The sequence below is a fragment of the Neltuma alba genome, unplaced genomic scaffold (assembly GCF_004799145.2).
Source record: "Neltuma alba isolate B1F8T4 unplaced genomic scaffold, ASM479914v2 tig00012964_pilon, whole genome shotgun sequence".
NCBI classification, from domain to species: Eukaryota; Viridiplantae; Streptophyta; class Magnoliopsida; order Fabales; family Fabaceae; genus Neltuma; species Neltuma alba.
In genome coordinates, this window is record NW_021637323.1 from 520,275 (window position 1) to 547,367 (window position 27,093).

At 32.7% G+C, this 27,093-nt stretch overlaps 1 protein-coding gene, 1 long non-coding RNA gene and 1 pseudogene across 3 annotated transcripts; all 3 read right to left on the minus strand.

Annotated features, from left to right (window-relative positions):
- Positions 1–953: 953 nt before the first annotated feature.
- Positions 954–12,761, minus strand: LOC114733100 (serine carboxypeptidase-like 40; annotated as a pseudogene).
- Positions 7,412–9,244, minus strand: LOC114733066 (uncharacterized). The gene is made up of 3 exons (XR_003739045.1): positions 8,906–9,244; positions 7,575–7,648; positions 7,412–7,458 (listed from the first exon to the last, which is right to left on the minus strand). It is a non-coding gene; the product is annotated as an uncharacterized LOC114733066 (long non-coding RNA).
- A 6,332-nt stretch (positions 12,762–19,093) lies between the features above and the next one.
- LOC114733059 (serine carboxypeptidase-like 40) lies at positions 19,094–23,386 on the minus strand. 2 transcript variants are annotated; one of them, XM_028920467.1, is made up of 7 exons: positions 22,906–23,386; positions 22,457–22,564; positions 22,065–22,342; positions 21,098–21,364; positions 20,770–20,978; positions 20,303–20,408; positions 19,094–19,429 (listed from the first exon to the last, which is right to left on the minus strand). In XM_028920467.1, exons 1-7 carry the CDS (start codon positions 23,321–23,323, stop codon positions 19,265–19,267), a joined length of 1,551 nt encoding a protein of 516 aa, XP_028776300.1. In that variant the 5' UTR covers positions 23,324–23,386; the 3' UTR covers positions 19,094–19,264. The 2 variants fall into 2 exon arrangements, with proteins under 2 accessions (XP_028776300.1, XP_028776301.1); XM_028920468.1 differs by lacking the exon at positions 20,303–20,408 and having other exon boundaries at positions 19,350–19,429.
- Between the last annotated feature and the right edge of the window lie 3,707 nt (positions 23,387–27,093).

Sequence of the window (27,093 nt, forward strand, 5' to 3'; positions counted from 1 at the left end):
TATTCGAAGTAATGTTGGGCACTAAATGTAAATACATCTCCCAGTGAAAATTCAAATCTTGATTCATCATATTGAAGAAGACTAGCCGCTTTTACTAGGTCAAATCCTGCTGGAAAACATTTATCTTCAAAACTTTTAGGAAAAATTGGTGAAAAATACCTATTTAAAAATTTATTTGGGAATTGGTCCCTGCAGATGTGTTAGAGGCTGAGGTCCTTAAGAAAGATTAAATATTTTGGTGAAATTACTATATTGCCCTAAACTAAAATTTAAAAGAGTTTTGTCTGATTCATTGCAGATATGTGCAAATGAACTTTCACCGAGTGTAACATATCATCCATATGTTCAAATAAAAATCTCTCTAAGTGCAATTGAACTTCCATTATGTTTACATGAGTCCTAATACAAACGAACTTCAATCGAGTGCAACATATCATCCGCATGTGCAAATGAAAATCCCAAAGGACAATTGAACTTCCATTTTATTCATATGAGTCCAAGTGTAAATGAACTTCTACCGAAAGCAACATATCATCCATGTGTCCAAATGAGAAACCCTCTAAATGCAATTAATCTTTTATTATATTTACATGAGATTTGGTGTAAATGAACATCAACTGAGTACAACATATCATCCATATATGCAACTGAACTTCCATTATGTTCACATGAGCAAAGGTGCAAATGAACTTCAATGAAATGTAACATATCATCTGTATGTGCAAATGAAAATTTCTCTAAATGCAATTGAATTTCTATTATGTTCACATGAGCCCATGTGCAAATGAACTTCTATCTAGTGCAACATACGTGCAAATGAAAACTCTCAAAGTGCAATTGAATTTCCATTATGTTCACATGAACCTAGCTACAAACAAACTTTCACCTAGTGCAACATGTTATCTGTATGTGCAAATGAAAGCCCTCTAAGTGCAATTAAACTTCTATTATGTTCACATGAGGCCGGTGTAAACAAACTTCAATTGAGTATAGCATATCATCTGTATGTGCAAATGAAAATTCCTCTAAGTGCAATTAAACTTCCATTCTATTTACATGAGCCCAGGTACAAATGAACTTCTATCGAGTGCAACATATCATTCATATATGTAAATGAAAATCTCTCTAAATGCAATTGAACTTCCATTAGGGCAATATAGTAATTTCACCATAATATTTAATCTTCCTTAAGGACCTCTGACACATTTGCAGGGACCAATTCCCAAATAAATTTTCAAATAGATATTTTGCACCATTTTCCCAAACTTTTACTCCATCACCTAAAAATGGATCAAAATGTTGGGCCCAATCCACTTCTCTCATATACAACCTTTCCTGGATTCTGGTTTCTATAAATGGGCTTATGTTATCAGGCTATGACATTGGTTTTAGGCCCAATAATTCTTTTAATACAAAAGCTGAAGCATAGATATCTTCTTATTGGAAGCAATTTTATTCGAGGCACTGTCTGACACTAAATGTGGGTACTTCTCCTAGCGGCTATTCGAACCTTGCTTTGCTATGTTGTGAAAGATTAGCCCCTTCCGCTAGACCCAATTCTTGTTGCTAAAAGCTCCTCTTTTGATGAAATAAATTGACGTGCAACAATAATCCAGCAAGAACAAGATGTTGATTTTTCTTTTTTAATATAATGTTATTATAATAAAAAAAATAGAACGTATTTTTAAATATTTCTGCTAAAATGCATATATTTTCCCCTGTATTATTATAATAAGTCAGATTTCTGGCCCAATAAATTCTGCATAGCGAAAAATAGGAAGCCACATGTCCTCTAACCCATTTTTCTCTCCTCTTGAATATGTAAGAGCTAAATAGATAATTTATTATTATTAAAAAAATTAGTAATTATTTATATCAGATATGTGTTGATTTTTTAAACATACTCTTTTGAATTATTACTGATTAATTTTTTTTTTAAAAAAACTCACATGCTTCTTGATCCGTTTAAATTTCAACATAAAACCTCTCCTATTCATAATGAGCTATGATATGGCATGAGACCATTAGAATTTTGACCGAATCAACCAGCATATCTAACCACAACTTTATTATAATGATTGATAACGGAAATTACATTGCTTGAAAGTAACATAAATCACCCAAAAAAAGAACTTAATCAAAACGGGTGAAAACTAAATATAGGAGTTAGGCATAATGTAGTATTGAGGAAGTGGAATTAGGAAGAGGGATGCCTTTTGAGAAGCGATTGACCAAAGAAAGGGCAGGAATGTAAACCACCACACATTATTAATCAAACCCATTAAAAAAATACTATCTTTGCTCCTTAATATAAGAACCAATTAATTAATTTGAGTAGGTTAAAAAAATTAATTAAATTAGTTATTTATAATAAATAAGTATTGTCTTCTCTAAAATATTCTTTCTAATCACGTGTATTAGCTAGAACTACTTTTGACAAAATATTTAACATGTTCAACTACTATAAGGGCTATCTTAGAAAAAATAGATAAATATGAGAAATAAAATATATTAAGATCTGGGACCAAATTAAATGTTAAACTAACTTTTATATTAAGGATCAGATCAGAGGTAGTATTAAGATACTAAAAATAAAATAAATTGGTCATTGAATCAATTACGACAGTGATTTAAGGATTCATGGTTGAATTAGAGAGTTCGATCTCATTTTGCATGAACTGGCCTGGTATATACTAACCGTTGTGTCTTTGTTATTATTTGAAATTATGTAGTATAATTGAAAAAATTTTAACAGGCATATTATTCATGAGCCCACTTAGTGTTTTATGTTTGGGGTAAACAAGGCTTGCTATTATCATCAAAGAATCCCATTATTGTTGTTATTCTAAATAACCCTAAACACTGAAAGTTTAAATTGTACGGTCAAATATTTTTGAGCGAAAGTTCTTTTTGTTTTGACAATTTCGAAAATAATATTAAAAATAAGATTTGTACAGTATAACATTTATATATATTAAAATTGTGTAATTAATATTAGAAATGCATTATATGTCACTACCTCTCCATTGACGAACCAAGGGCGCCACATTGTCTTAAGAGTGAGATTTAACTTCTCAATGGAATACTCTGTTGAAGTAAATGGCACCATCCCATCAAAATCACCACTGCATATTTTTCAGATATATTTGTATATATATCATTAAAAAAATATACATTACTATATATAAAAATATAGAAAAAGTTATAAATCTAGTAGACCGTCCAATTTTAATGTGAATGGTTCAGATTTCAAACTAAATCTGAATTAAACAGCAAATACCTAAAAATCCAAACACGAAGGCTGTGATTGAGGAATTCTTTTAAAAGAGGAAGCACAGTGGAAGGCCTATCATTCCACTTAGCTTGGTGATGATGACATCCCTACAGAGTCCCCAGTCATGACTCAATTTTGTGACATTGGGATGTAATGCCTCTTGCACCTCAACCCGTTTCATATATGCATCCACATAATAGTCAATACATGGGTCTGCCACTTTCTGCACGAACACTTTCACAAAACTTCACCATAAATTTCACTTCATCCTCACACACACACACACACATGTATATAGGCCCTTTTAGGAATAAATAAGGAAGTGAAATGTATAACTCACAGAAGGAGGCTTAGGTAGGGAAATGAGATTAGAATCTTGGCACTGAGGAGCATAGATGTTGTATATATTGATGGAACCAATGTCTTGCTCTATTTCATTTGATGTTGCTTTGCATTCATTGTTCACATCATCATCAACAGTTGATGATGATGCAACATCTAAGAAATTCCATCTTCCTCTGTTGTCTGTCTCATCGTTTATCATTACATTCCCTATCTGCACAAACACACAGATAGTATAATGTTCACATTGTTGTTCCTTCATATAATTTATGTAAGAAGATGATGAGAGGGACATACCAGGATGCCTTTGAGGTTCATGAAGAAGGAGGAATTGGGATGGTTGTTGTGGTAGAGAATGGTGTGAGCAAGCTGAGGAACATAGTGGCCAGCATAGCTCTCCCCAGCAATGTAGAAATCATAATTCTTGTACTCTGCAAACCTCTCCAACCAGCTCCTTAAAAACACGTAGTTTTCTGTAGCAATCCTTTTGGCCCCATTATTGTCATAATCTGATGTCTTATTTGAGTATGAAAATCCCACTCCAGTTGGTGATTCTAAGAATAATACATTTGTAGCTGGAACACCAATCCCCCACATATAAATATATGAATCATTATATATATTCTTTCGGTCCTAAATATAAGACTTATTTTGTAGTGTAAATTTACACAACAAAATAGGTCTTATATTTAAGACCCACTACTACAAATTTGCTAATATTTGATGGTTATTTTTTCTCGTATTTGACAGTTCAAAACCGTCAAATATGAGGGCATCATATATTCTCTGGAAAGCATATTTGACGGTTTTGAATCGTAAAATATTTTCAAAAATACTTGACAGTTCTTTACTAATAACTGTCAAATAAGGACCTTATTTGATAGATAAAGTAGCTTCTTTTCTTTATTATATATAGTTATTTTTCTATTTTTTTTAATTTACAAGACAATAAAACTGGTGATAATAACAAGAGAATAATAATAAATAAACAAATGAAATTTATGGAATTCAAAATCCAATACATTATCAATAAACATCATACGTTTTAAAAGAAATTAATTACTTGAACACTCCATGTACAAAAGAACAATGTCTCTATTTTTTTAATTTTAAAAGAAAATCTATTAATAAAAAATTCCACGATGTAGAACACTGTTGCCACAATATTCCCGAAAGCCTTTGTTGTAGACTATCTGTAACATCCTTAAAAAAAAAAAAAAAGAGTTATTTTTTTCAAAAAAAAAAATTATATAATATTTTATTACTATTAAATAATAATATTTTTATTAAACAAAAAAAAATGGGGGAAGGGGACAACACGTTCAGCTTTCCACCGAAAGCTGAACGTATTTAAGAGGAAGAGGAATTTGGGGGAGAGTTTTTGACTGAAGTAAGAAAAATATGGAAGGAGCATTAATGAATGAGGAAAAATTGAGGAAGGACGGTTTGGCAATTTAAAGAATAAAAAGAGAGAGTGATCGCAAAGAATGGAAAGAAAGAGTGAGATGCGCAGAAGGAGAGATTGAGAGAAAAGAAGAGAAGTGTTAGCAGTTTGAAGAGTCATACAAGCTTTGGGGATCATATAGGTACATTAAACACTTCTTTCTATTAAATTTTTCCTTATGAATATTTCCTATATATTTAGAGCTTTATATTAGTAGTATCATTATAATGTTTGGAGAAAAATTTTGTGATTTGGGTATAGAGTAAGTATTGAGTTTCGAAGATATTTGACCGTAGGAATTTAAAGATTTATTATTAAGAAATTTTAATCGGTTTAGATTTGTCAATTTAGTACCTATGGTATTTAAAATCAAATTTATTTTGTTGAAAAATCTGTCACTTATGATATATATCATATTTATACCGATTAAAATTAAGTTAAATAATTTATTTGGGTTGTTTGATATATTATTGAAATTTTAATCGGTTTATAGTTGTTTATTGATTGTTTTGAGAATTTTAAACTAAGATTTTAGTTGAAAAATGTATTATTCAAGATATATAGAATGTTTTTACCGATTAAATTTAAGTTAAATAACTTATTTGGGTTACTTAATATATTATTGATATTTTAATCGGTTTAAAATGTAAAATAGGTTAAGACTATATTATTAGAAAAATTTTGAAACTGGAAACTTAAGTTATAAATTGAGATTCTTACAATATTAGATAAAAACAATATTTTATAAATATTTATAATTTAAATGAGTTATTTGGGTAGAGAAAAATTGTTATTTGAAGTAAGAATTTTTGGATAGTAAATATAAGTATAGATATTATTAATAATAAATTCTATGTAATTTAAGTTAATTATTTGTATGTATATTAAATTGTATCTATATTATTTGTAGATTATCTTGTACTTCGGAGTTTGTAATTTGCGCTCTTATTTCTCAAGCTGTGAGGTTAAGCTTGGAGTAGAGGTAACCGGGGTTAATTTATTTTATATACACGCTTTGGATTGTAAGGTGTTTATTATGTTTTTTTTCTTAGTTAATTTGTAAAAGTATGCCTGTGAATAAAATATATTTTTATTATATGACAAATTTTGGTGAAGTGGGAAGTATGTTGATCTAATTATGTTTGAGTTGTGTTTTATTGGAAATTGTGTTTTCGTGTAGTACTGAATCTAATATACTAATATTATGTTATTAAATGAAATGAAAATGTGTTATACTTTGTTTGAAATTATATCATCTTACTTTGAAGATTGTGATATTTTGATTTATATTGTGACTATACATGGGGTTCATATGTGGAGGATGGGATTTTGTTATGTGGAGGATAATTGTTCTTGAAGTCCGCGCGGCATGCCTACACTACGGATCCCAGTGTTTGGCCTTATTGTTAGACCCCTGTAGTTCTTCCTTTTCCTTGGCCCGGAATTGAGAATGAACTCTTGGGTAGACACCTCTTGCACCATAGTCCATTCTTGGGCGGTGTAGGTACAGGAGGGGGCCCGTTGCTTGATGTGAGTGGGGTGACCTTTGGCCGGGTTACTCAGCACAGAAAGCCCGGGTCCTTGTCAAGGAGTCATAAGGAGGAGAAAGGTGATGGGAGGGCATATTTCATTGTGTTGTTGCATATATGTACTTTTATATGAATTGTATTGTGGATGGAGAGATGTACTCTTTTTATGTGATTATATCTATTACAGTACCATTTATTTCTTAAACTATATTTAAGCACTACTTCACCAACTTACCATCCTACTTGTATATGTCATAAATTAATACTTGGTTACTGGGACTTTACGTCTCACCCCGCTATTCATCAATACTTTTCAGGAGAGCCATCTAGTTTGGCTCGACGTGAAGGGAAGAAACCAGAGGCATAGGCGAGCATAGCCTAGCAGTCCTCTTCTGGTTTAGGCATGTAATGTTATGTATATTGCCATCTTAGGGCCCACGACTGCGTTGACGTATACTTTCTTTTGTTTGGATGACTGTATTTGATGGAATACTGTTAAAATGGCTGCAGGCCATAAGACTCTGCTGTGTGCGATGTATGACTTATGGGCTGGGTTGAGCACCCTGTGTTTCTTGTGCCCTAAGTCTTTGTGGGATGAATATTATGTTGGGCTTGTGGGCGGTTACTGTGCCTTGAGGTTTTGTTCTACATTGTTAAACCCATGGGTGTTTTATGCATCCTGAGCTACTTGGGACGTTTTCGAAATAAGTCAAACTCTTTATAACCATGATAGTATTTTAACATTCTAACTTAATTCTTTTTCTACCATGGTTATCATTTTAAAAATGGTTTTATAATTATATATTAAGAAGAGGTCTTTTCACTATCCAAAGATTAGGTATTAGTGCTTCTAGTCACAAATACTCAGTCTGCAAAATATCAACATTTCTAAATTAGTAGTTATTTGGATCACCATCTCACTTCTCAAATATTTAAATAAACAAGTATGCAAAAGTGACTAATCACTTCTCAAGTATTTGATTACCCAGCATGTCACTTGGATTATCACTGTCCAGAGTTTGGTGGATAGAAACCAATCAACTAAGCCCTCTTAGTCTTCTATTTTATAATCGGGTACCTATTAGAATAGTGCCTTCAATTTTTCAAGAGGCTCAATTACAAGAACATATTAAAAATGTACATAATAGAGTTGTGTACCATGCAACTGCCTTTTAATTTATTGTTCTCAACCGTTTATATTCAAGCAATTTATAAGCATAGTTCACAAAAAAAATTTGTGAACTAGTTCTGGTTTTCAAGTTCTCGTAAGGCAATCTCCCACTGACAAAACAATTGGGGAAAAAAAAATCTAAGCTGTATTTAAATTTCCATGGGAAACTACTATAAATAGAAGAATCATCATGCTAGAGTGAAGAGAGGAAGCCACCCCAACACATCTCTATATTTTCACACGTAACTATTACATGTAAGGTTATGTTTTCCATTTGACGAAGGCTCAAAATCTTCACATGAAACAAAGCTACAAATTAAAGCTAATGTTTATTTGTTGGTAGTCGATACAAAGTTAATTCTATAACGTACATGTAATTTTCTTCATTTAATTTAATGGCTGTGATGGTTTTAAAAACAGCAAGAACTATGAAATAGTGGAGAGCATGTATTAGATATGCTAAAAAGTTCACAAGCTAGTCTCAGCATCGATCTCTGCTTTGTCCAGTTTGCTATTGTAAGTAGAGATTGACATACTAATAAATTGGGGGAAAAAAAAACTAAAACAGGGGGAAGTAGTTTAATACAAATCATGTACCTCCTTCTCTACAAGTGTGACCATAAATTTAACATTTGCTAGTCATTAAAGCATCAAGGTTTTATGAGATAGTCTTACTACTCCAGACTTGTTTTTTTTTGTTCATTAATAATCTAAAATGTCACTTGTTAAGTGTAAGTGATGGGGCAAAAAGTTTTAAAGAGAAGAGGTCCTGTAACTATGATCATCGTAGTCGAAGTCATATCCAATTGCCTATATTGAGCACAAGACAGAACAACCAAGGTGAGTCAAATTGCTGTGAATAAACCACTATAGGATCAAAATTTCTTAATTTACAATTCTCTATTCATTAAGTTCTGCTATCAATTATTTTACTATTTCTCATATATGAACCATCCCAAATTATCCAAAACGTATCTGAATATGATGAAATCTTGCCATCAGCATTAATACACTATCAAGTTGACTATCTTGCATATACGAAGCAACTTACAACATAGCTAAGCATCGTAGCCATCAACGTTGACTTAGGTTTAACTAATTTGGATAATCTATCTAATAATCTGTATTAATTTACAATTCATTACCTATTGGAGCCATCTACCTATTCGCCCTTTCTAATGTAGATCTAGTATCATGAGCTTTGTTGTCAACATCCATTGACATCCCAAAACTTGCAATATCTTCCTTGTTTAAGAGAATGCGGAAACAAGGGTAGCACTAGTGTTATCTTCCTTTACGCCATAATTTCCAAATAACATAAAAGGACAAGCATGTCAACTGAAGAAATTTAAAACCAAACAAAAAATTATGAAGGAAAAAGTAAGGAGAAAAAGATTGACAGAACCCTGATGGGGCATAAATATATGCAGTCCTCCAAGAGTAGATATGATCCCCAAATTTCAAGCCCTCTTTAGGGACTCTATTCGTCATATTGTTGTTATTAAGGAAAAGGAAAAAAGGAACAATACTCATCAACAAAAATTTGAAACAGCACATAGATTGTCACAAATTTTAGTGAGCAAAAGATATTCCAAACTCTGCTTAAAAAGAAAGCTTAAAACATAAAGACAGCATGATTTATGAGTGGTAATAAAGATACTTATTGGACAAAAGCCCCATTTCTATTTCCTTCTCCAGCTTTCAAACCTGAAAAGGATTCAACAGATTCTTTCTTCAAATATATAAATGGAAAAGTGAGGGACGATGGGGATCTGATCAAACAAATAATGCTTTCATCCCTCACTGAGAAGCTTTCACGGGGAAGGAAAAGTTCTAGAGGGCCAGAGGAATGGGGAAAGCTAAACGGCAAAAACTAGTTAGAAAAATTGACACCACAAACGACTATCTGGCTTTTCTCTCGCTACCGCCATACATAAATTCAGTGAAACAACCATTGGTGGCAAATAGATCTTTTGCCATAATCTTGACCTCTCTAGAATCTTCTTTAGAAACCCTAAATTCTCCTTCGTAAATGATCCTTTTGGACTATATCTCTCCATGCGATCTCCTTGAGGCAAATCCTCTTCGGCTTGGGCTTGAAATAGTTGAAATCGATGAGGTACATAGCTTTGAGCAGCTCATGAAGTAGCGATGAGGAAGACGTTGAGGCTAAAGTAGTGAGTGGCAAAGACAAGATTATAATACCTGAGATTCTCTTAGGGTTGGAGGAGATTGTGGAAGGAGATGATGGAGAAGTGGGTAGAGGCAGAGGCGGTGATGAGGATGGTAATCAGTGAGACTTGACGACGAGAAAGGCTGAGTGAAAAAGGGAATCGAGGTTGGGACAGAGTGGTGGAAAAATATTCAGAAAGAGCCTGATAAGAAGACCATGAGGGTGATTACATTTTTTACGATTAACAAGGAGAACCGTAAAAAAAACTTGATGGTTCTTAATGAACAACTGTGAGGTATTACTCTTTCGATTCTAAATATAAGACCTTTATCAACAGTATAACATGACTTATATACCGGTGTCAACCAATACCAATATCTCTTACTCATTTAGATTTTTCAGAATTCTCGTTTTAGTTTACCTGATTTCATTCATTCAAAACAGGAAAAAAAAATCGAAACCCTTATACTAGTATGTATAAGGGTCTTATATTTAGGACCGGATGAGTATTTTTCTATATAGCATCTACTCTGATTTGACGGTTTTTAAAATAACTGTCAGGTATTTGGCGTCAAATATTTATAAATTTGTGGTAGTGACCGGAGGAGTATATACACACACTTCAATGACATTAATATACTAAATTAATCTATGATAGTATTTATTGAAAAATGTCAAGAGAGGTACCATAGTTCCATGAATATTTGTTTTTCTGAAGAGTTCTGTCATCACTGTTTACTCGGAATGGTCCTAACTCTTGCATTGCTCTGTACCCTAGAGATGAGCATCCAGGGCCTGCATGTAAATACACCGATGGATTAGATTATAGGGTTAAGGTGCACCCAGCACCCCCAAGTATTTTGTCAGGTGCACCCAGTGGCCTAAAGTAATTTATGGTGCAATTTTGCCATCAAAGTAATTAAAATGGTGCACCGGTATCCCATGCTAACAGATCTGTTAGTTTGACCGTTAAATTGATGAGTCAGCACAAGTTTGACCAGAAAATCTGACGTGGCATGTCTAATAAGCAGGTGATGTGGAATTTTTTTGGGGTTAAGGTGCATCCAGCACCCCCAAGTATTTTTCCAGGTGCACCCAGTGGCTTAAAGTAATTTATGGTGCAATTTTGCCCTCAAAGTAATTAAAATGGTACACCGGTATCCTATGCTAACAGATCTCTTACTTTGATTGTGAAATTGATGAGTCAGCACAAGTTTGACCAAAATAATTTGACCTGGCATGTCTAATAAGCAGGTGATGTGGAATTTTTTTCGTCTGCCACTGCTTTGTTTTCTCTATTCAGTAAATGCTCTCTTCGGCTCTTGGAATTTTTTTCAAAGTAAGAAATTTTTTCAGAGATACTCCTCTAGTCCTATTTATAGGATAGAGAGAAAAGATATTTTTTGGTCCTATTTATAAGACACTGAGAGAAATTTTTTGTATGGATGTACAAATTTACACCTCATTTATTATTGTATTGACTTTGTTTATATGAGGTATAATGTATATTAAATAGGGATAAAGTTGGAAAGTTATTAAAATTTAAATGAGAGTTAATGAAATTTAGGGTTTTCCTTGGTCTGTGTGAAACATGCTGGAAGTGCCTTATAAATAAGACCAGAGGAGTAATATTTAGACAAAACAATGGAATTAACAAGAAAAGCCATGTCACCTGCTTATTAGACATGCTAGGTCAGATTATTTTAGTCAAACTTGTGCTGACTCATCAATTTCACAGTCAAAGTAACAGATCTATTAGCATGGGATATTGGTGCATCATTTTAATTACTTTGAGGGCAAAATTGCACCATAAATTACTTTAGGCCACTGGGTGCACCTGGAAAAATACTTGAGGGTGCTGGATGCACCTTAACCCCGAAAAAATTCCACATCACCTGTTTATTAGACATGCCACGTCAGATTTTCTGGTCAAACTTGTGCTAACTCATCAATTTAACAATCAAACTAACAGATCTGTTAGCATGGGATACCGGTGCACCATTTTAATTACTTTGAGGGCAAAATTGCACCATAAATTACTTTAGGCCACTGGGTGCACCTGGAAAAATACTTGGGGGTACTGGGTGCACCTTAACCCTAGATTATATTATGAATGAAAAACTTTTGAATGCTAACTTTCTATTGTCATATCGTATATAAGAACAAAAACCAACACTAGTGATAACAACAAAAGAAATCAAACAATATATAGATATCATATAATTAATTAATTAGACCATATTGGACAAAGGAGTATTGATCAATGATGAGACGTGTGTGGCTTCTAATGAAGAGTTTTACACGTAATCAAGTTATCTTTCTAATCTCTCTCAAGTTAATTGTAAGTAGTGCATGATGAGTATAAGAAAATTTGATTTAGTTAACCTAGTAGATGTTACTTTATTATTGTAAATACCTCCATTGAGCCAGAGAAGAAGTGGCAATTTGTGCCTATGAGATGGTTGAGCTTCAACAAAATAATAATAAAAAGCTCTTCCTGCAATCTTATCCACAGTGACATACCCTCCATACTGAGAGATACTCACATCTTCAGGCTGCCCTGGAAGTTTCTGAATCCTATCTTTCTCTTTCAGTCCTTCTTGAAGATAATAGTAATGAGCCTTATTATCATTAGAGTCTCCAAACATAACCTCATCATCCACTTCCAAGATTGTTTCACTGCTTCTGTCAATGGAGCCTCCTCCTCTGAACTTGGCCTTGTTCAGATTCCTGAGAGCTTGTTCTTGCTTGCTGCTTCCATGGATGTCACCCACAAAGGGTAGTAGTGTTAATAGAAGGACAAGGACCCACCAAGTTTCTCTGCCCATTGCTTGTTTGATTTTCTCAGGAAAATATCAGTGTGTGTGGGAAAGAGATGAGAAAGAAAAAAGAGGTAGGAAGTGAAGGGGGATGATATGGGATGGGATATATAGTTAGCTGGGTAAGCTCTGTGTGTGTGTGGATTTATATATTGTGAATATGGAAGCGAAGGAGAATTTTTGCTGCACAGAAGAAACGGAATCAGATTAAGATTTTAAATTAATTGGAATCTTTCATTTGTTCGGTGTCTTTGTTCAAAATTTATTGATATACTTAATAGTTGACTATTAACTATTTGTCAAAAAATGTTTTCTTTTTGGCCAACAAGTGATGTTAGAATTTGGTTTGTATGTATACCGCCCATCAAATTTAATTACTCATCCATCCTTAATATAAAACCTATTTAACTAATTTGATTAGATTAAGAAAGTTAGGTAAATTAGTTAATTATAAGAAATATGACATATTTTTTTTCAAAAAAACCATAATCATCTTCCTTAATGTCCTCTCTTCCCTTTTTTTCTTGATTATGGTTAAGGGAGATCCACAGAGGTAATTTAAAAAAAAATTAATAAATATGTTAAATATATCTTATAGTTAGAACCAAAATCAACTCAATAATTAGGTTTTATATTAAGGACTTGAAGAGTACTTGTATAACATTGTTTGAAAATAGCTATGAAATTAATATTGGGTATGATGATATATTGAAAAAAGAATAATAATAAGAGTCAAGACACACACATGTATACAGATTTTGTAGATATTATTATTATTATTAAATGATGTGGACCAAATTGAACTTTTTATGAGAACTTTTTTATTATAATGTGAATGTGGAAGCGAAGTAGAATTTTTTTGCTGCACAGAAGAAACGGAACCAGATTAAGATTTTAAATTAATTGGAATCTTTCATTTGATTGGTGTCTTTGTTCAAAATTTATTGATATACTTAATAATTGCCTATTGACTTTTTTTCAAAAAATGTTTAATTTTTGGCCAACAAGTTGCGTTAGAATTTGGTTTGTATGTATACGGCCCATCGAAGTTTAATTACGTTCATAACATTGTTTGAAAATAGCTATGAAATTAATATTGTGTATGATGATATCTTGAAAAAAGAATAATAAGAGTAGTCAAGGCACGTACATGTATACAGATTTTGTAGATATTATTATTATTATTAAAAAAAATGATGTGGACCAAATTGTACTTTTTTATGTGAAGTTTTGGTGCCGGCTTGCCAATCATGCATGTTCTGGCCACGTGACTGTTTCTTTTTAGAGAGTGAAATACTTGTCATTTATTTAATAAAACACATTAAAAGTTTGAGGAGAAAAAGAAAAACCAAAACCTTATTAACTAACAAAAACATTAACTGTATTGAAGACTTTTAAAGTTAAATTAAAGGAAGGAAGACAGGTTTGACGAAACGAGTGATATAAATTAAATAGATACTCTATCTCTAGCCAACACAGTTATTTTATCCAAATGGTAAATAGTACCTAAGTACTTAAGAAATATATATATAATTTTATTGGTAAAATTAAACATTTTCGTATGCTTCAGATTTTGTTGGAATCTTCAGTTATTCCTTTTAGTTCCCTGTATGACATACGAGATCTATATTAGACATACCTCGATCCTATATATTGGCTCCATCTTTCCATTAGTCAATATATAAATATATTAATAAAATTTATACTAATTCGGACTCTTCATGGTAACCAAAAAAAAATAATTATTCAGGGTTAATGTATAATAAAATAATTATTAGCTCTGATCCTTAATATAAAAACTAGTTGATTTATTTGAGTAAGTTAAAAAAACTAGTTAAGCTAATTATTTGTAATAAATATTTGTTATCTTTCCTAAAATACATTTACTAATCAAGTGTGTTGACTAGAACTACAATTATTACTAGAATTACTTTAAGAAAAAATAAATAAATATGAAACACAAAGTGAATTAGAGTCTTACATTTAGAATTGAAATAAAAATTAAATGAGTTCTTATATTAAGAATAGGAGATAGTATATTATAATTAATTATAGTTGGGTTCTAATTTCAATACAAATTGGGCTCTTCTGCTAATAATGCAGGAAGAAGCAGCGGGCCTAATAGACCTCAGCTATGCAAGGCCCAAATATAGTTGGCAGAGAGGAAACCTAAGAGTAAGGCTAGACAGGGCTTTAAGCAATGGTTCGTGGATACAAACCCCACCAAATACCCAGATTATGCACCTACCCAAAATTAAGTGATCACCGGCCCCTTCTAATAAGGCAAGTAGAGGTGGGACAATGCATCCAAAGGCCTTTCCGCTATCTAGCCTCGTGGGCCCATCATGCAGATTTTGCAAACTCAGTTTCAAGAACATGGACGAATGATCAGAGCTTAGCTTGCAATATTGAAGCTTTTACTTGCAAAGCCACTAAATGGAATGCAGAGGTACACAGATCTATGGGAAAAAAGAAATCAGAGCTACGACGACGTATTCTAGAGGTCTAAAAAGCTTTAGAGCGATAAGCTTTCTCACACTTTCACTAAAGTCTAGAACGCTCACACTTTCACTTAAGTCTAGAATGCTCACTGATTGAGGAATATGAGCAAATCTGCTACCAAGAAGAGGTGCTATGGATGCAAAAAGCAAGATGCTAATGGATCCGAGATGGTCACCGCAATACCAAATACTACCACACAAAGGCTCTGATAAGACGGAGACACAACCGCATTTTGATGCTTCAATCTGAGGAAGGAGTTTGGGAATCCGACCAAAAGAAACTTTGCTTCATGGCCACGGATTTCTTCAAACGTCTTTACTCCAAAGATCAGACCTCCCACAAGCCAAGCATATACCCAAGTGCTTTTCCTATTCTTTTTGATGTTATGATTTACTCACTCGCATGTCCTGTAACAAAGGAAGAAACTAAAAGTGCTCTACTTGACATGCATCCTCTCAAATCCCTTGAAACTGACGAGCTCCATGCATCTTTCTTCCAAACTCATTGGGAGGTGGTGGGAGACTCTCTGTACAGAGATATCAAAGTAGTTTTTGGCAAAGGTAACATCCACAAAAGTATAAATTGCACTCAAATTGTTCTAATCCCTAAGATGGACAGGCAGCAGACTTTGAAGAAGTTTAGACTCAAGTTACAAGCTTATAACGAAGATTATTGCTAACAGACTCAAGCAAATTATGCCTCATCTTATACTGCCCTACCAGTCTAGTTTCATCAAAGGGCGAGTCATCACCAACAACATTATTGTGGCCTAAGAGGCAATGCACTCCATGAGGAAAAAAGGGGGCAAAACAGGATGGATGGCAATCAAAGTCGATTTAGAAAAGACTTTTAACAAACTACAGTGGGAATTCATTGAAGATACCCTCAAAGCGGCAGGTCTCCCTACCAATCTTTGTACACTGATTATGAAATGCATCACCACCCCTTCCATGCACATGTTATGGAATGGTAAGGCTTCAACACTTTTTCTCCCTCAGCAAGAAATCAAATAGGGTGACCCTCTCTAGCCCATATTTTTGTGTTGTGTATGGAGTGCCTATCCCAAACTATTTGTGCTAAGGTCAGTAACGGTAGATGGCATTGGACCCCCTCTGTCCCACTTTTTTGCAGATGATTTAGTCCTCTTAAGCTCCACTACCCTGTCACAGGTTGCACTAATCCATAGAATCTTGAATGATTTCTGCAAATACTTTGGACACAGAGTTAGTAATGCGAAGATTCACATATACTTCTCCAGAAATGTAAACCACCATAATGCCAGTGCTATCAACAACCTCCTCAATTTTAGTAACGAGTAATCTGGGGCATTACTTGGGAGTTCTAATTCTCCATAACAGAATCACAAAGGACACTTATAGATTTATTAAAGAACATGTGCAGAGGAAGCTATTGGGATGGAAGACACGCTCCCTATCCCTTGTAGGAAGAATCACTCTTGCCAAATCAGTTCTGAACACCATCCCTTCTTACGTCATGCAATCCACCAGGTTGCCAAGCTCTACATGTGAAAAGCTTGAAACTTTGACTCGCAATTTTGTCTGGGGAGCCATAGAGAGTCATAAGGGTATACATCTTATCAAGTGGGATCAGGTGCCAACTGAAACACCGTGGGGGATGTGGCTTCAAAGACCTCAAAGCCCTTAACTCAGCGTTCCTAATGAAACTAGCCTATGCTATTTTAACGCAACCTAACCTCTTCTGGGTGCAAGTACTGTGTGGAAAATATGCATGGTCAAACGAGGAACAACTGCCCTTGAAAACAAAGAATAGTTCCCATCTTTGGCGTAGCTTGAATCCTCTCTTTGAGGAAATTGACATTAGGATTAAATGGAAAATTGGTAATGACAATAGCATTAAGTTCTAGGCTGATAATTGGGTAGGAGACCTAGGCCCCTTATCCAATCTGTCCTATGTGGCCATAAAGGAAGAGGACCTAAAGAGCCCCCTCAGTGCCTTCGTTGATAAAATGGAAATTGGAACCATCAAGCTTTTGAACTACTACTCTTTGAGCCAACCATGTAGCAAATTCTCGCACTATGGCCCCCTAACCCCCTCAGTGCCTTAGACCAGATGTATTGGGACCTTGAAAGTAGGGTCAATTTTACAGTCAAGTCAGTATATCAATTACTTATGGATCAGAGCTGGAGTGAAAGCTAGAGTTGATCGAATTTACCGTGGAAATGGCCAAGCCCACAAAGGGTTAGATCCTTCCTCTGGCTAGTATTTAGCAACAACCAACTAACCAACTCTGAAAGAAGTTTGGGAAAATCCCAAAAAAATGACTGTTTGAATTTCAAAATTTTAAATTAGTATTGATTACTATACTTGTAAAGAAAATGACTATACTTAAAAGCAAATAATAATACATTTTTATGATAATTCCTAATTTAGAATTTTAAAATTCAACTGTTTTTCTTTTAATTTTCTCAAAAAGTTTTATGATTTGAAGGGCTATATCCACCAATAAAATGGACCCTACTTTAGGAACGGATCAATTGGTCATAAGTTACATGTTCAGAAAACAGAGTGGTATGTACCCAAAACCAAAAAAAAAAAAAACAAAAGAAAACAGAGTAGTGGGCATGATCGTTCTTTGGACTCTTTTTCTTTTTTATTTTATGTTATTTTTGGAAGCTTGTCAATTGGAATTTTCCAAAATTGGTATCACAATAAAAAATTTTTTTTGGGCAAATAGACATCTCAAATAATTTAGAGGGAAAAAATACCGTGAACGTTCTGCTTTCTCATCCAATGACAACAAATTTGATATTATTTTTACAAAATCATGTAAAGAATGGTTCTCAGTGAATTTTTAAAAAAATACATATTAAATAATGGTAAAATGTTCCGTAAAATGTACGTCATCAGTGTCGAAATTATATTTTGAATTGATTTATATTTTATGTGCTATTTATTCTAATTTATTTTATTTTCCACAAAAACGTCGGACTTTAAAAATGTGTCAAATTAAGAAAAGTAAATTAAAAAATTTTATATTTCAATTTTTTAAAATCATTTTATTGAAAATCTTATTAAAGAATGATAGTACAAACATGACCAACATCATAGAAAAATGACGATTTATCTTCATCATATTTGGGACTGTGAAATACAATACAACGTATTAACATGGGCTTTTATTGGCCCACTAAATTGTTGGGCTTGATTTTTACTTCAGTCAATTAACCGAGATGTTTCTGCCATCCATGGGCTTACCTGGACTCTTGTCTCTGTAAATGGGCCTCGTCTTAGTACTTTTAAGCTGTGAGGTCTGCTCTAATTTTATTAACCTCTTGATTTGAATTTTAACCTCTTGAGACTTCACTTCTATAAATTTTTGTTGACAGAAAAGGGCCTCATCTTATTGTATTATTCCCTTTTCTCATACTCTCCGGTCCAATAGTTGTTTTTTTTTTACTTTTAATGAAAAATGCTCTTTATTTGATAAAACGTACAGATATTCGAGAACAATCCAATAATATTTGTAAAGTATTCTCTAAAATAAAAGCAAAGCGTGCCACTCACTGTTCTTTCCTCTTTATTTAACTGATGTAGTAGATGTTCAAAATTTATTGATCGTATGCGTGTAAATTTTTTTTTTTTTAAAAGATCAAACAGTATGAAATCTTTCCAAAAAGAGTAGAGAAAGACCAAAACAAAAATTCAATAAAGTTATCCAGTGAAACTTTTTGGTTAACAATTCATCTAAAAAAAATTGTTTATAAAATATAATGGTATTGTGCGATCCATGTCACCAACCCACGTAACATGATAACACTTATTGTTGTTATTTTTATTGATGAAGTGACCAATTAGAATTGAAAATGCCAAGTTTTTGTTTAACATAACCAAAGAGAAGGCATGGTGTTTAGACTCCCGACATTGTGAATTGACATTAATCTTAAAGTAATGAAGGAGGCTTAACTACACAATGCACTATTATTCTCATGATAATTGAAATCATCTTGTTTGGAACAAGTTATGGGAAATCAGGTATGTGGGGAGGTAGTGGAATTAGGAAGAGTGATGCCTTTTAAGAAGTGATTGACCAAAGAAAGGGCTCTTCCTGGCTGGTAGCTTGGCACTTCATGCCCGGCTCCTCTCACCGTTGCAAATGTCAAGCCTCCCTTATAAGTTTCTGTGTACCCCCCTACCTGTAAACCACCACACATTATTAATCAAACCCATTAAAAAAATATTATATCTAGTTCTTAATATAGAAATCAGTTGACTAATTTGAGTAGATTAGAAAAATTGATTTAGTTAGTTATTTATAATAAATAAGTATTGTCTTTCATAAAATATCCTTACTAATCAAGTGTATTAGTTAGAACTACTATTTGATAGAACATTTAACATGTGTAACAACTAAAAGAATTATTTTAAAAAAAATAAATATAAGAAACAAAACGAATTAAAATTTATGACCAAATTAAATGTCAAACTAGTTTTTGTATTATAAAGACCAGAGGTAGTATTAAGATACTAAAACTAAACTGGTCATTGAATCTTTAATGATTCATGGTTGAATTAAACAGTTGGATCTCATTTTGCATATACTAGTATGTACTACCTCCTATTCTAATTATAAGACTTTGTTTGTAGACTATAAATAAAGTCTTACAATTAGAACATGAGGTAGTACTAATCATTATATCTTTGTTATTATTTGACATTAAAGTCTTAAAAATATTTTATCCCTAAGTATTGTGAATTTTAAAATTATGTAGTACACTTGAAAAAACTTTGACCGGCATGTTATTCATGAGCCCACTTATCGTTTTATATCTGGGGTAACACGGGGCGTGCTATTATCGTCGAGGAATCCCATTATTGTTATTATTCTAAATAACCATAAACATTGACGGTTTAAATTGTATGGTGAAATATTTTTGAGCGAAAGCGCGCTTTGTTTTGACAATTTTGAGAATAATATTAAAAATTAGGTTTGTTCAGTATAATATTTATATATATTTATTTATTTAAAATTGTGCAATTAATATTATAAATGCATTATATATCATTACCTCTCCATTGACGAACCAAGGGCGCCACATGGTCTTAAGAGTGAGATTTAACTTCTCAATGGAATACTTTGTTGAAGTAACTGGCACCATTCCATCAAAATCACCACTGCATATATATTTTCCACGCATTTCGTTAGAATTTAAAATACGCATAACCAGATGGGCTCTATACATTCGCATGTTTAAAATGAGTGGTATCATTTTTAACTTGCAAGTAACAAATTAAATAGGACTATGACTTCTTCTTCTTTTTTGACATTTTAGTTATTTATTTATTTTGGGTAATATGAACAATACATTATTTATAAACATATATCATGTTCTTGGGCTATGCATGAAATTTTGATAGATAGGGAGTGCTATCTGCTATTTATCAGATGCAAAATTAATTATATTAAATCTGAACCGTCCAATTTTGATCTGAACGGTCCTGATTTCAAGCTAAATTCGAGTTAGATAGTGAATACCTGAAGATCCAAACGCGAAGCCTGTGGTTGAGAAATTCTCTTAAAAGAGGAAGCACCGTGGAAGCGCTATCATTCCACTTGGTGATGACATCGCTACAAAGTCCCCAATTATGACTCAATTTTGTGACATTGGCATGTAATGCCTCTTGCACCTCAACCCGGTTCATATATGCATCCACATAATAGTCAATACACGGGTCTGCCACTTTCTGCACGGACACATTCACAAAACTTCACCATAAATTTCACTTCATTCTCTCTCTCACACACACACACACATATATAGGCCCTTTTAGGAATAAATAAGGAAGTGAAATATATAACTCACAGAAGGAGGCTTAGGTAGGGAAGTGAGATTAGAATCTTGGCACTGAGGAGCATAGATGTTGTATATATTGATGGAACCAATGTCCTGCTCTATTTCATTTGATGCTGCTTTGCATTCATTGTTCACATCAGATGATGATGCAACCTCTGAGAAATCACATAATTTGCTAACAGCATGCGCTGCTTTGTCGGATATTATGGCATGGCTTGCTAGGAAATCCCATCTTCCTCTATTATCTGTATCATCATTTATCACTGCATTCCCTATCTGCACAAGCACATAGATAATATCATGTTCATATCATTGTTCCTTCATAATACTTCCCGATCTTTAATATAAGAGTTAATTTGCATTTAATTTAGTTCTAAATATAAGATCCAGATCCACTTTGTCTCTTAAATTTATTTATTTTTTTTATAAAATAATCCTTATAGTAATTGCACATGTTAAATATTTCATCAAATCATAGTTCTATCTAATACACCACATTGGTAAGGTATTCTAGGGAAAATAACACTTATTACCTCCCGTCCTTCGTACAAGAGCTAGTTTAACTTTTAATTTGACTTTAAATATAAGACCATAATCTACTTTATATATATCTCTCTCTCTTTTTAAAGTAATCCTTGTAATAGTACCTATTTATGACAAATAACTAACTTATCAAATCATAGTTCTATCTAATACACCACATCAATAAGGTTTTATTAAATGACAGTTCTAACTAATACACACGACTAGTAAAGGTATTTTAAGAAAAATAACGCCTATTTATGACAATAACTAACTTATCAAATTTTCTTAATCTATTCAAATTAGTCAACTAGTTCTTATATTAGGGATCGGAGGTAATATTACAAATAACTAATTTAACAAACTTCTTTAATCTACTTAAATTAATTAAGTAGTTCTTATATTAAAGACTAAAGGTAGTATAATTTATCTTAGAAAATTGAGAGGGACATACCAGGATGCCTTTGAGGTTGATGAGGAAGGAGGAGTGAGGGTGGTTGTTGTGGCAGACAATGGTGTGAGCAAGCTGAGGAATATAATGGCCAGCATAGCTCTCCCCAGCAATGTAGAAATCAGAATTCTTGTACTCTGCAAACCTCTCCAACCAGTTCCTTACGAACACATAGTTGTCTGTAGCAGTCCTTCTGTCCCCATTATTGTCGTAATCTGATGTCTTATTTGAATATGAAAATCCCACTCCTGCTGGTGATTCTAAGAATAATACGTTTACAGCTGCAACACCAACCCCCATATATATTTATATATGAATCCTTATATATGTATAGTTCGATGACCTTAATATACTAAATTAATATGTGATAATACTAAAAATGTGAAGAACGGTACCATAGTTCCATGCGTATTTGTTTGTTTGAAGTGTCTTGCCATCACTGTTTACTCGGAATGGTCCTAACTCTTGCATTGCTCCATACCCTAGAGATGAGCACCCAGGACCTGCATGTAAATACAACAATGGATCAGATGATATTATGAATGAAAAACTTTTGAATTCTAACTTTCTATTGTCATTACATATATAAGAACAAAAACCAAAACTACTGATAACAACAAAAGAGAACAAACCATATATACATATTATATAATTAATGAACTAGACCATACTGGACAAAGGAGTATTGATCAGTGATGAGACGTTTGTGGCTGCTAATGAAGAGTTTTACATGTCATCAACTAATCTTTCTAATCGCTCTCAAGTTAATTATAAGCAGTCATGATGAGTATAAGAAAATTTGATTTAGTTAACCTAGTAGATGTTACTTTATTACTGTACATACCTCCATTTAGCCAGAGAAGAAGTGGCAATTTGTGCCTATGAGATGGTTGAGCTTCAACAAAATAATAATAAAAAGCTCTTCCTGCAATCTTATCCACAGTGACATACCCTCCATACTGAGAGATACTCACATCTTCAGGCTGCCCTGGAAGTTTCTGAATCCTATCTTTCTCTTTCAATCCTTCTTGGACATAATAGTAACGAGACTTGTTATCATCAGAGTCCCCAAACACAGCCTCATCTACCTCCAAGATTGTGTTACTGCTTCTGTCAATGGAACCTCCTCCCTTGAAATTGGCCTTGTTCAGGTTCTTGAGAGCTTGTTCTTGCTTTCTGCTTCCATGGATCTCATCCACAAACAGTAGTAGTGTTGATAGAAGGAAAAGGACCCACCAAGTTTCTTTTTCCATTATTGCCATTGCGTTGTATCAGTATTCAAAAAGCTATCAGAGAAAGAGAGAGAGAGGAAGAGAGTGATGTATGATGAGATATGGGATGGGATAGCTAGCTAGCTGCATGTGAATATTTATAATAAAATTAGAAGAGGACATGATATTTGTGGCAGAGAAGAGTGGCAACAAGAAAATGATTGATTTTACATTTTGGACTATCTCACAATTTGTCTCCACTTTGATTAGAAAATTAATAATTAATATTACAACCTTCTTATTAAGCTATCAATTCTAATTATTGACATTCAATTATTGAAATATGTCGGGCCAAAAAAAAATTATTGAAATATGAAGAACCACATGGAAACAACTACAACTTTCTTCTCAAGTTGTTTGTATTAGATTTGGGTGTAAATTGTTTTAGATATAAACTTGTTTGAAAAGTTTAAAATCATAATAATTTTGTCTTCTATTCTTAAAACTGTTAACAGTAAATATCTCTATTTTGATAGTCAGCGTTAATTTTTTATTATAGGGAATAAAATTACTATGATTTTAACCTTTAGAGTAAAATTTATACCCAAAAAAACTGTTGAATGCCTAACACCTATGAGTAAAAACTTGTAGGACAAATTTTCAACTCCATGCAATTCCAATAATCTCGTTTACAACTAGTAGAATTATTTTGAACTTATTAAACTGCATAACTTACATATAATTAGTTGTGAATTTTGGATAGAATATTTATGAAAATGAAGTTAGTTACCCACTGAGGAATGAGGTTGAAAAACCACTAAAAGAAAAGCCTAATCTCAACTGTAAGATTTCAGTGGTTTTATTTGGGGAAATTTTCATTTAAGGACCGCTATAGTGAATTAATATCAGTCAACTCCCAAAACATTTCAAAATTTCAGTCAACCCTCTTTGGAGCAAAATAAAATCAAAATTAAGAGTAAGATTACAATAATACCTCTCATTTTTATTTTTTTAAAAATAAATATTAATTGTCGCCGGAGTTCTTCCCACCTGAGGTTGGAGGTCCAGCCATCAGCACTCAGGTGGCTGCTGCCGGAGGTTGGAGTTCTGGTGGTCGCCACTATAGATCCGGTGGCCAGAAGATATTTTTTGAAAATAAGGTGGCCAATAGAAAGTTTAAATCCATGACCCCTGTAACATACTTTTTTTTTTTTTTTAAGAAGACAACTTTTCACTAAATTTGGTGGAAAGTTGTGGCATTTGACTTATGAATAGAATTTTGGGAGAGGGTAGTGAATGAGATTGAAAAAAATGGAGTGTATTAAATGAAAGAAGAATATTGGGCAGAAGTATTAAATGAAGAGAAGAAAAAAAGGAAAGGAATGAACAGATGAGGAAAGAATGTTGGGGAGGAGTAGTAAATGAAGGTGGAAAAATTGGGAGTGGCATTAATTGAAGAAGGAAAAAGGAAGGACACAGGTTGAAAAACAAGATACAGGGGGCGATTGAAGAAGAAATAGGATGGGTGTAGGCAGAAGAAAATTGAGGAAGAGAATTAAATGTCGTGATATTAAATACCTGCGGCCTTTGTCTTCCTTTCACTTTGTGCAAGAAGTCGAGAAAGCAAGAGCGAGAGGCAGAGAGGAAAAGAGAGCAAGTGAGCTGAGCTGCAGAATAAGTGACAAGTTTTAGTGATCACTTAGGTACACAAATATACTTCTTTTTATCAAATTTTTTTTGAGTATCTTCTATATATTTAGAGCATTATATTATTAGTATCGTTATAATATTTAGAGAAAATTTTACTATTTGGATATGAAGTAAATATAGAGTTTTGATAATATATGACCGTAGAAATTTAAAGATTGTTAAGAAATTTTAATCAGTTTATATTTGTTCAATGACTATTTTGAGAATTTTAAATTAAGATTTTAGTTGAAAAATTTGTTATTCGAAGATATAAAATATTTTTACCAGTTAAATTTGAGTTAAATAATTTATTTGAGTTATTTGATATATTATTGAGATTTTAATTGGTTTGAATGTTAAATAGGTCAAATATATTGTTGAAATAATTTTTGAAAGCTTGAAAAATTGTAAATTGAGAATTCAAAAGAATTGATTGGTTTAAGGAAAAATTTTAAATAAGACTATAATAAATAATTGAGATTTTAATATGAAATATTTAGATTTTTGGGAAATAAAAATATATTTACTTAAGTTATTAAATTTAAATAGTCCTATATGTAAATTATATTTTCAAAATAATATTATATCTATTATAAATGACTAGATTTGGGAGAGTTAATATATTTATGTAATTTTGGTTTAGAAGGTAGTCTTAGATTTTTAGAGTAGTATTGGAGTAGTTTTGAGTTTTATATTAATAAATGCTTATGTGTAATTTTGTAGACTCTTGAGAATTTTGGAGTAATCTTTGTGTAAATATTTATAAGCTAAACAATGTCAAGTAACTTTGAAAAATTTTTCTTGTACATGTGAATTGTATATGATTATATTGTAGATTTATTAATTTTTATATCATACTAAAATATAATATTATGATTTTTCAAATAAATGTTTTGATATGTTATTTGATTTTGTTAAGATTTATTGCTATTAATTATGATCAATATTTAAATATATTGATGGCTATGGAATTGTCATGAGTTACTATTAAATGGTACATAAATTTTATTGCTATCTTAGTTTTAATGATATATTTGAGGACATATTTATGATGTAATATTATTTACATCTGACATATGCATTGTTGGGCTAATGATAGAAAGAGATTTACATAGATATAAATTACCCGTCGTACGCCATCACTCGGTGCACAATAGATGGAACCTGTTAGGGCCCCTTCTTCTATGTCTTCCTTCGGTCGGGAATTCATTAGAGCTGTGGGACATGTGACACCTCCTTATTTTTATTTGCAAAGGAGGGGAGCCATAGTCCGAGCTTGAGCTCTATATCTTTGGCTGAATATATCTCTAGTATCGATGTGCTTGGACTAATTCAGTAAAATGGATTAGTTCCTATCGGACTATGTGTTAGCCTATGGCTCTAATCAACAGTATAAGGGTGGAGGGTGATATAAGAGAGGCATCATATTGCATTATTTTTAGATATATTGGAAAAATGATATTGGTATATTGTTTAATCAAAAAATGAAATTGAGTTGAATGTATCAAATCCGTGATTTTCACACACACACACATACACATATAAACACATTTTTGTTTATCAAATATGGTTTGCTCTTGTAGGTTTGAATTTCAGTAGTTACTGAAATGTTTGACCTTATCCCTTATATTAACATTTTCAAGTGACGGATCTAGTAGGAATCAAGGGAAGGCACAGAGGGAGTAAGCCATGAAGGCTTTTGTGCTCCTCAACCACATGCAATGTTATATTTTTATTTGCCATGACTAAGACTTCAATAGTTTATTTTGTTAAGTTATATCAAAAATATTTTGAAATTATGACCAGATGAAGTGTTAGAATATGGACTTTTAAATGAAGTATTTTATCACATATGTGGTTGGCACACTAAAAGTGATGTGACCACCAAGCCAACTAAACCATTTAGTCATGTAATGCAAAGAAAAATATATATAATAAAACAAACGCAATTGTTCAATTGTAAGTGAACAAGTGAAATTCACCAATTTACAACAAAAATTTAGCGATTTACAAGTAATATAATGGAATTCACAACGTCAAATGTAAGTATTTAAGTGTGAATGAGCAAGTAGAATTTGAATATTTACAATAAAAGTTCATAAATTTACAACCCAAATTCGGCAATTTACAAG

Bases quoted from the DNA above. Each gene is read 5' to 3' on its own strand.
- LOC114733059 (XM_028920467.1), bottom strand. From the start codon at position 23,323: ATGGCAATAATGGAAAAAGAAACTTGGTGGGTCCTTTTCCTTCTATCA. The intron at 21,365-22,064 runs GTATGTCCCTCT...GTGCTTGTGCAG, and splicing joins TCAACCTCAAAGGCATCCTG to ATAGGGAATGCAGTGATAAA. The intron at 20,979-21,097 runs GTGAGTTATATA...GTGTCCGTGCAG, and splicing joins CCCTACCTAAGCCTCCTTCT to AAAGTGGCAGACCCGTGTAT.